The sequence below is a fragment of the Carassius auratus genome, unplaced genomic scaffold (genome assembly GCF_003368295.1).
Source record: "Carassius auratus strain Wakin unplaced genomic scaffold, ASM336829v1 scaf_tig00001591, whole genome shotgun sequence".
Taxonomy (NCBI): Eukaryota; Metazoa; Chordata; class Actinopteri; order Cypriniformes; family Cyprinidae; genus Carassius; species Carassius auratus.
Window position 1 is genome coordinate 2,937,648 of NW_020523372.1, and position 10,049 is coordinate 2,947,696.

The 10,049-nt window shown below is 37.7% G+C and overlaps 1 protein-coding gene across 5 annotated transcripts in view; it reads right to left on the reverse strand.

Annotated features, from left to right (window-relative positions):
• LOC113069440 (intermediate filament family orphan 2-like) overlaps window positions 1-9,649 on the reverse strand; it is a 38,581-nt gene extending 28,932 nt beyond the window's left edge. Inside the window, exon 1 of one of the 5 annotated variants that reach the window (XM_026242535.1) lies at window positions 8,732-9,649. In XM_026242535.1, coding sequence (XP_026098320.1) covers window positions 8,732-9,207 — 476 coding nt within the window. In that variant the 5' untranslated portion in view covers window positions 9,208-9,649. The remainder of the gene's footprint in view (window positions 1-8,731) is intronic. The other 4 variants (XM_026242534.1, XM_026242537.1, XM_026242536.1 and 1 more) reach the window with 4 other exon arrangements.
• Window positions 9,650-10,049: the final 400 nt, after the last annotated feature.

A 10,049-nucleotide genomic window follows, 5' to 3' on the forward strand; every position in this document is an offset into this window, starting at 1 on the left:
AGTGACATGAAGCACAAAACAGCTCACGTGTGGATTTAGAGATGGAAACTAGGTTTGCAGACATGTGTGAAACAGGTGTGGACATTTAATACAACAACTGACACAGTCATGAAGCATCTGAGCAGCTGGCATGTGATGTTATCCTAAAATGGGTCACAGTTGGTCCTGACGGCAAGAGCAACTGACTATCTAAAGTTGATAATATACATCTCATTTTTAAATATTCTATAAATATATTTCAATATTTTTTAAAAGGATTGTTTTGTTTATTGTTACCATCAGAATGGGTCACATGTTTGTTCTGATGACTGGAAAAAACATGCAACTAACCAAATAATCATGCAGAGTTAGGATATGAGTGACATGACATTCAGCCAAGTATGGTGACCCAGACTCAGAATTCATGCCCATCCAAAGTGCGCACAAACACAGCAGTGAACACACACACACACTGAGAACACACACCCAGAGCAGTGGGCAGTCATTTATGCTGCGGTGCCCGGGGAGCAGTTTGGGGTTCGATGCCTTGCTCAAGGACACCTAAGTTGTGATATTACCAGCCCGAGACTCAAACCCACAACCCTAGGGTTAGGAGTCAAACTCTCTAACCACTGGGACATGACTTCCCAACACATATTAATATTTATATAGCGAAATAAATATAAACTTTTAAAATAAGAAGGGGAAATGGTAACTATAGGTGCGTTCCGTTCGACCGTAAGTGTACTGCGAAGTGGACTTCACAGGGTATTCCGCCATCTTAAGTGAGATTCCAATCCGAAGGGAGCGAACATGTTCAGTTCGAAGGGCACTGAGTACGGCACAGGGAATAAGGGAACATCGATACATCACTTCACAGGAAGTGGAGAGCGATTATCCCCCAACTGTCATTGCGCGCAGCACGTCATCACCAGTCAGAACGGCCGTCTTCGCTGTCTTCATTCATATTCATTACAGATTGTAAAAAGGTATGATAATGTAAAAGTGACTAGAAGCAGACGAAGCTCTGCCATTTTTCTTTATTTTACTTTATTTACTTCAGTGTTTACTATACGGCTGTGCGCAGGAAGAAGGCGCATGAGACCGCAATGCAATTATATGACCATTTATTAAAAACACATATAGGCTATACAGTTAACCAAATAAAAGTTTATTTTCATATCTGCATGACAGCAGGGCTTCAATTCTGTTAATAGTGAAGTAATAGCAGCAATTGTCAATTAAAGTGTATAATAAACATAAGTTTTTCATTATATAGTACTCAATGATTTTTTATTGTATAGTGTACATATTTTAAATGTGATTGTAAATAAAAATATGAATGTAGTCTTATATATTTATATCATAATCTGCGCGACGCGCGACCCCATCGGTGACTTTCTTTGATGACGTTTGCAGGGCATTCCAAATGAGCGGTTATTGTCAGTGAAGTCCACTTCAACTGATATACCGTGCTCAGGGAGTAGGAAGCAGTGAACACTGCGTAGGGACCCTGTCGAATGGAACGCACCTTCTATGTTTGCACAAATCAACATGTCAGTGTTGTTTCATGTTTAAAAATTTTTTTTATTTTTGGGTCTATGTATTGTTATATAAAGTATATTTTTATATTATCTATCTATCTATCTATCTATCTATCTATCTATCTATCTATCTATCTATCTATCTATCTATCTATCTATCTATCTATCTATCTATCTATCTATCTATCTATCTATCTATCAATTATAACATTGTTATTAATTTATAATTAGATATGTGACCCTGGACCACAAAACCAGTCATAAGAGTTTCATGCATCATAATAAACGTAAATAAGCTTTCCATTGATGTATGGTTTATTAGGATCGGAAAATATTTGGCTGAGACACTACTATTTGAAAATTTGGAATCTGAGGGTGCAAAAAAAAAAAAAAAAGGCCTTTAAAGTTGTCTAGATTCCGTTCTTAGCAATGCATATCACTAATCAAAAATAATTTTTTGATATATTTATGGTAGGAAATTTACAAAACATCTTCATGGAACAGGATCTTTACTTAATATCCTAATGATTTTTGGCAGTTAAATTCTGATCCATACAATGTATTTTTGACTATTGTTACAAATATACCTGTGTGACTTATGACTGGTTTTGTGGTCCAGGGTCACATATTATGTATGTTTTTTATTACCACTTCCACGTAAATGTAAATACATGTAATATTAATTTTAATTTTAAGGATGTTTATGCTTACTTTATTTTTGTTACCACCACCAAAGTCGTATCTGTAAAACCCAAAACATGCAAAACAATCAACTTCCAGATGTGCAGAAGGTGATGTCTACTGCTCGAGCTAGATAACAGACCGTCACAGCTAATCCAACGTCCCGCCGGGCCCCTGGGGGCCTCACTGCACTCAGTGATCTTCCGCTAAACAAACTCATTATCTCATACGGCCGCCTGACCAACTCCCTCTCTGTCACGTTTCCCATCCATAATACACCTCAAAATGTTTAAGGTGTGACCGCAACATACTCTGCATGTTAAGTCCTATCAAACTTTCTCAAGAAAGTACACTTAATTGAGCTAATAGCTTGTTATTGCCGCCAAGAACAGTTACATACAAGTCGCTCCTGTGTGATAACTTGCACTGCCAGCGCTCAGGGCGCTGTTATTCACCACAAAACCACTCCTCGTCATAGCTGGAAAAACATTTAAAGAGTTCTGTTCCAGAAATCACAAGGCTTGTTAGGACTCATTGTGATATAGCATAGGTGTGACTTAAAGGGTTCGTTTTGATAGCTTTAGCAACACCCAAAATACAAAACCATGTTATCCTTTTGTTGACTTGCGGTTTTTTAATTGTGCTAAAAAATAGTCATCAGTGCAAGAGTACCAGGGCTAATAACGAATTGAGTTGTAAAGGGTCAATAATGCGTTAAAGCTCACAAATAGATCGTTAAATCACTCAGAATCCAGCAAAAGGTTTTGAACTAAAGTGCCAGGATGCTGGACTTTGCTGTATTCATCTAATGCAAATGCAACTGGTTTAATATTTGAACAGCAGTGATTCACTTTAGCAAAATGCTAATCCAGACCGTGATATACTGTATATGTGGTTACAGCTCATGCATATTAACACATGTCCTATATAAACTTTAGAATTATAAACAGGGTTTGCAATTAATAAAAAAGAGCAATTTTGAGGAATCAGGTATCTGCAATCTGCAAGCAATCACTGTTTGTTATAAAACTGATATATGCTTGCTGAAATATATATATCAGTTGAAAAGATTGGTAAGATGAAAAATACATCAGCCAAACTGACTGCTGAGTGAGTTTTAATTTCTAAACCTGAATATAAATATTAATATTATTTAAAAGTACACATATTTTCATTTTATAACATTTTAAACAGCAAGTTACCACTCTCGACATCTGCGTAAATAAGGCATTTTCAAAGACACTGCATACTATTGCACAAGTGGTTGAACTCCACACCAATGTGGCAATATCTCACAATTATGCATCCACAAAGTACAAAAATAATTGTTCATGGGATCAGAATCATTAATGTCCTTGCACAGCCCATCCCAAGTCCACAGAGACAGCGAATCCATCAGCTGGCCATAAATCTCAGGAAATGACACGTCACGGGTGAGACATGGACGTGTGCGAGCCTGGCAGAGATCAGTGCGGGTGAATCAGAGCGCCGCCCACCCTAAAGGTCATCCACACCCCCATTCCAGCAGCATGAGGACGACGCACACATCTAGATATCTAACCACTGAGTGAAAGACTATGAGAAGCCGTCTGTCAAACATCAATGCTCTTTTAATCTGCTTGACCATCCCTGAAACATGACTTACATCTCAGACTGCCATAGACACTCACACAGACACACACACACAGAACAACAGATAGACAGACAGACAGACAGGCTTCATGCTCATTACAGCTTGAGGAGGAAGCAAAGTCTCCAAACATTCAGCCTCAGGCTCCAGCATCGATCCGCAGCTCTGAAGATAAATTCAGCTGCCATTCAATTATTCATGTGGGGGAAAGTGTCCTGGAGGTCCGTGTTTGATGGAGGTTGCCTCTCTGAGATGATCTCAATTTAATCCGGTCATTTTTAAGGTGCAATTGGTGAACAGAAATCTGATTTGCTGAATAACTGCTGCTTTTATTGCTATTATCAGTGTTAAAATTGGTGTGGAAACTGGGATACTTTGTTTGCTGAATTCTTTGCTGAATAAAAAGTTGAGAAATGGAAAACTTTTGTCTTGACTATTGCTTTTGAACAATTTAATGCATCCTTGCTCAATAAACATTAATTTCTTTAAAAAAATCATTCTGAACACAAACTTTTGAATGGTAGTTCATATACCCAGTTAAATAAATAAATAAATAAACAATATTGATGTAAATTGAAATTTGAGTAATTCAAATAAACAGTAAAAAAAAGAGAGAGAGAGAGAAAGAGATAAAAATGTAATCACTTCCAGTTCATCACACTGGAAATTAAAGGTCAAGTCGAACGCACTGCATTGTGGGATACAGGCATGTGGTGATGTCAGGGAGTGGATCTATACTGCGCACTTCAGTGAATGTAGTAGGTCTTCAGGGATCAATGCATACAGAAAATCTGCATACTGTCCACAGTGTATACTCCAGAGCTACATATCTGCTTTATATCTCTCTTAAGAGGTTAATACATGTTTTCCCAAAGAATCCGTGACAGAACGCTGCATCAGACTGCAATAGATCAACTTATACACACACATATCAGTGTCCTGACCGCAGTGTAGCACACACACACACACACACACGCACACACACACCTAAAAAAAACCCATCAATCTCAGCTCTTTGACCAATCGTTGCATATAGACTTTCACGCACCACTCTCTCAGTGCAAAGACATTAACAACTTATTTATCTGAAAAGTGCAAGATTGTGACCGCCTCATCCAACAAGCTCATGAAATGAATTTATTTGAATGCTTTTTGCTTATGTTTCAACAAAAGACAAACAACTAAGACGACTAGTTTATGGTTGATTAGTTACTGATATTATTAGTATATCATTACTCATACTTGATTGATTTGAACAAACACTAAATATTCAACTTAGCAGGGTTATTATAGTCAATTAAAATTAAAACCATTAAAATAAATGGTTGGCGTGCCCAGCACATGGTCCAGAAGGGTTGAAGTGTCTCTCAGTAAGCCATGGGTGTGTTTTGGGCGTAACATGCAATAAACCAATCAGAGTCTCATCTCCCATTCCCCTATTTTTCACTGTCATTCTGTTGCACTGTGGAGCTTCTGTCACTAAAACAAAATCTTTGTATGTGTAAACAGACATGGCAGCTCATTCTGATTCTTTAAAAGCCAGTTGCTCTTGCACCATGGTGGATTCAATATTTACATGGCGGACTGAACGCTTCTCCAGAGAGGAAACTGATCTTTTACATAGTAATACTTTAATTTTAAATTTTTGGCATGTTTGTGTGCTGCTGCACGATTAACTTTAGACCAGGTTTTATTTGGTCAATGGCTCAGTCATTTTCAGTTGCATCAAAATAGCAAATTCACCTACAATGCGCAATGTGTGTGCGTGTACTATTACGTTCCTGCATGATAATTTACAGCATTAAAATAAAATAAAGTACAATAAAATAAAATAAACATTTTACAGTCCTGGACTTATTTTATTTTATATAGCAACAAATAAGCAACAAAATAAATACATTTCACCTTTACGTAAAAAATAATTATAATTAATTAATTAGGGTAAAACTGTAAAAAAAAAAAAAAAAAAAAAAACCTCAATATTAAACTTTTTTTTTTTAAAGAGAAAGGCTGATGTTTATTTTAAATCTAAAATATACAACAATATTTTTATTGTAGTTACAACTTGGAAAGGTTTTTTTTACAGTGTAGATGCAAATAATTGCATGCATCTCTAAAAAAAGTCCTTAAATAAAGATTCAGAATGAAAAGACATTATTGTGGCATCACAAAAAAAGTGGCCTTAGATAGTGATATATTTTAGTGATCCATTTAGATATAAAGTTAACAAATATATTCAACACTCAATACATAGGGATATTGGGAGCTGGTTTTTGTTTGAGCATTATAGCTTTTTATTTGCAAGTTAATTAATTATTATAAGCTGATTCATTATTCTTTAAGCCTTCAACGTAATGACATTTTTGGAGCCCGTTGGAGCAATTGGACACAAAGGAGCTGCACTTCCCAAACGTATGAGCAAATGATATGTGTGAGATGTAATGAACAGCAGTGATTCACAGGGAATCATCAGCACTAAAGACCAGCGAGGGGTCAGATATCTCCAGCAGGATGAACTACAGACACAGAAGAAGAGCTTACATGATCAATGAACGCTGCAACCTGTTAACACACCGCTTACATAATCAGCTTGTCAGAAAACACATGCATCGTCATCTCTTGCATCATCATTCAGTAATCGTTTCATGAATTAATAAACATGTTGGCTATTACATATCCTAATTTTGCAGGATGAACAATTATTTAGATGTAATTAACATGCAATGGAATGATGAGTGGAGTCTTTATGCAACATTCCTGGGCGTCATATAGAGATGAAGCCATTACAATTACAACCAGTGCTGGGGAAAGTTACTTTTAAAAGTAATACATTACAATATTGTGTTACTCCCTAAAAAAGTAACTGATTACGTTATTTAAAGTTACTTTTCAAGTTTATTGCCATTATATGACTGCTCACAAGAGCATCAGGATACATTTTAGTACAAATTGAGGGTGTAAACAACTACTTATGGGATTTTTTTTTATGTGTGCTGATTGAAATTGTAAAGAAATGTAACTCCACAGCTTTTCATAATAAGACAGATTGATCAAAATGTTGTGCATCGAGGTCAATACTTAAATACAAACAAATACATAAGTAAAAAGGCAACTGCAATTCGCACTCTTTTTTCACAATTCCTAAAAAGAAGAATTGCTACATGAAAAAAAAGAGTTTGCAATTCTGAGAAGAAAAGTCAAAACTGCAAGAAAGAGTTATACTTTATATATTCATATCCCGTAATTATAACTTTTTCTCAGAATCAAGTTTACATCTTGCAATTCTGAGTTTATATCTTACAATTATGACCTTTTCCTAATTTGTTTCAGAACAGAGTTTGTATATTGCAATTCTATGTTTTTTTCTCAGAATTTTGAGGGGTAAAGAATTCCAAATAAAATGGTGGCATTACTTTTTTTTTTTACATTTTTTATCTTGTGGCAGAAACTGGCTTCCATAATTTCCACTAGCCTATATAGGTATAAATTCCACTATATTGTTTCCCTTATGTTAGACTTATTAACTTCGTTGGTTGGTAAACTTCCTACAGACGATACAAACGGATTTCTAACAAAGAAAACAAAGACACTGGCCTGTTTCATATCTGATCTTGCCCACAACCCATTTGGAGTTCCTGTGTAATGTCATGATGTCATAACTGCTGCCAATCTCAGACAAAGACAAGCCCACCACACCAACAGTGCTAAAATGAGCTCCTGAGTCACCCACAGCATGACCAGGATGTGAGACATACACACTCGCCTTCATTTGTGCTCATTGTTGTGGCTTTGTGAAGGGTAAGGCAGCAGTATTTACTTGTGAGTCAGCACATGCCTGGGCAAAAGGACACACTCACTCACTCATATATTCTACTCTCATTCAAGTGTGTCTTCTGACGCCTCAGTGTTTGAAGTCATTCAGAAGTCATGCATTAATAAAACCCATTCAACATCCAAAAGAAACATCATTCACAAAGGCTGGAAATCTGTCATCATGTCTGTCACTTTCTACTCCAAAATCATTAGATCAAAAATAGGAAATTATATTTTGAAAATCATAAAATTAAATTAAATTAAATGGAGCGCTGTTTTCAGGACAATAAGCGAATTTTACCCTCAAAATTTCATTACTGAATCAGAATCAGCTTTATTGTCAGGCCAAAAATAATACCATTACATCATAAATTATTTTGTTTGTATTACAGTAATGAGATTTGGGGGCAAAATATGCAATATCATCATGAAAATAATGTTGCAATGAGAAATTTATGATAATCTTCCTAAAATAGAATATTTAGTTTATGCATTTTTTTCTTTTGATTTTCTATGGTCTGGTATCATCTGTTCTAGACCACCCATCAAGTCTCTGCATTTCTGTATCAAGTAAATAAAGTAAATGAAACAATTACCTTAATCATTGGGCAACTGTGATAAAAAGCTTTTCATATCCTATTTCTGAAGACAGCTGCACAATTTGCAGGAGGACTTCAGCTGCTGAGCAATGCAAGACAAAAACTGGTTTATTTAGAGGTGACTGGATAACAGAGATCACGGCTGCACGGACAGATGGAGAAACAAACCCTGAACCTCCTGACCCTCACCAGAGCTTGACTGTCCAAATGATGTCTTGTTATGTCATTTCATCACACACATCCTTAATAAAAGTGCAAACAGATCACTTATAAAAAGTATTTCCCATGCAAGCACACCAGCACACAGGAGTTGTTATTTGGTCGTGTGTGCAAAACTGGGCCCTTATATATTTGCTGTTCACCTGCCAAGATATTCTGCTGCAATGAATCAGTCCTGCACAGAAGAGTTGACCAGCTGCAGGCTCTTTCAGGCCTAAAGGAACAATATCAATGCATGATAAAGCAGCAGTAAACACAGTACTCACTTTCTCTTGTACTCATCCCGCTCGCGTTTGACTTTGGCCAGAACGTTATACAAGGCTCTCAGTTCTGGGGTGATGGTGTCGATTTGGACCCCCACCCCATCCGGATGGGTCCAGGTGACTCCGGGTCCCTGGACAGTCTTGACGCGCTCTCCGTGTCTCAAAATGTGCGTGAAGCTCCAGATGTTGCCTGGAAGTCTGGACCCCGCGGAGTCCGTCTGGACCGCGACTTCACGCGTGAAGGAGAAGCCCTGCTGCCTCGGCTGACCGGAGGCTTGCTTCAGCTGGCTCTCCAGAAGTTTGTTCCTTCTCTCCAGCTCATGGACTTTGGCGAGGAAGCAGCGGAACCTCAGGTTGAGGGTCTTGAGGACATGGATGTTGGATCCCAGGTCGTTGCGCAGCGCTCTGGGAACCGCGTCCGACGGCGCGCCGCTCACCACGCCGCCCAAAAAACCTTCTCCAAACAACAACGAGCTCATGTTTTCATACAGGAATAGATATCGGCGAGCTTTAACGACTTCGATTCAAAGCTGGTGCGTCCGTGCAGTCTTCTTCTCATGCGTAAAAAAGCCTCTAAGTATCATCGATTGATTAGAAACGAGCAGCGCGGTCATTATCTGTCTATCCTGCCGGGATGCATCATGTTCTCCGTGGAAACGAGAGGAATAACGGAGGAGCGCAGCGTCCGAGTGTCAGCTCATGTGCGAAACTCCCGGACATCTGGAGATCTGCGCGTGATTTCGGTGATCGTGAACTCCACAGTCTCCGATCACTCTGATATTGTTCTCACAGGCTCTTCTTCCGCTGGACTGTTTTATACCGGACGCTACCGGCGAGACGGGATCGAGTTTCATTCTCCTTAAAGAGGGAGATCCGCAGCGCACTCTCCGCCCCCGCCGCACACACACACACACGCGCGCGCGCAAGCGGACACCCACCCACACACACACACACCGGAGTGCAGGAATTTGGCAGCATCGCACCCTCAAACAGACTCCAACACGTAATTCTTTTTTTAAAACGTCAAGCGTGAATTATTATAATCTGATTTAAAAAAGACACTTTTCCATATAACGCTTTAAGACAACTAATCCTTAACATAATAATAATAATAAATACAAATAAATAACAACCATACAAGATGTTTCTGGATAACTTATCAATGTTTAATAATGCATTTATGAATCATAAATCATTTACCATTCACAAAAAAATATTATTTAATGTCTTATCTAAATAAATAATTGTTTTTTTCTATAGGCTATTTATTAAGTAAAAAATTATTCATAACATTAATACTAATATTGATCAAATTCAAACT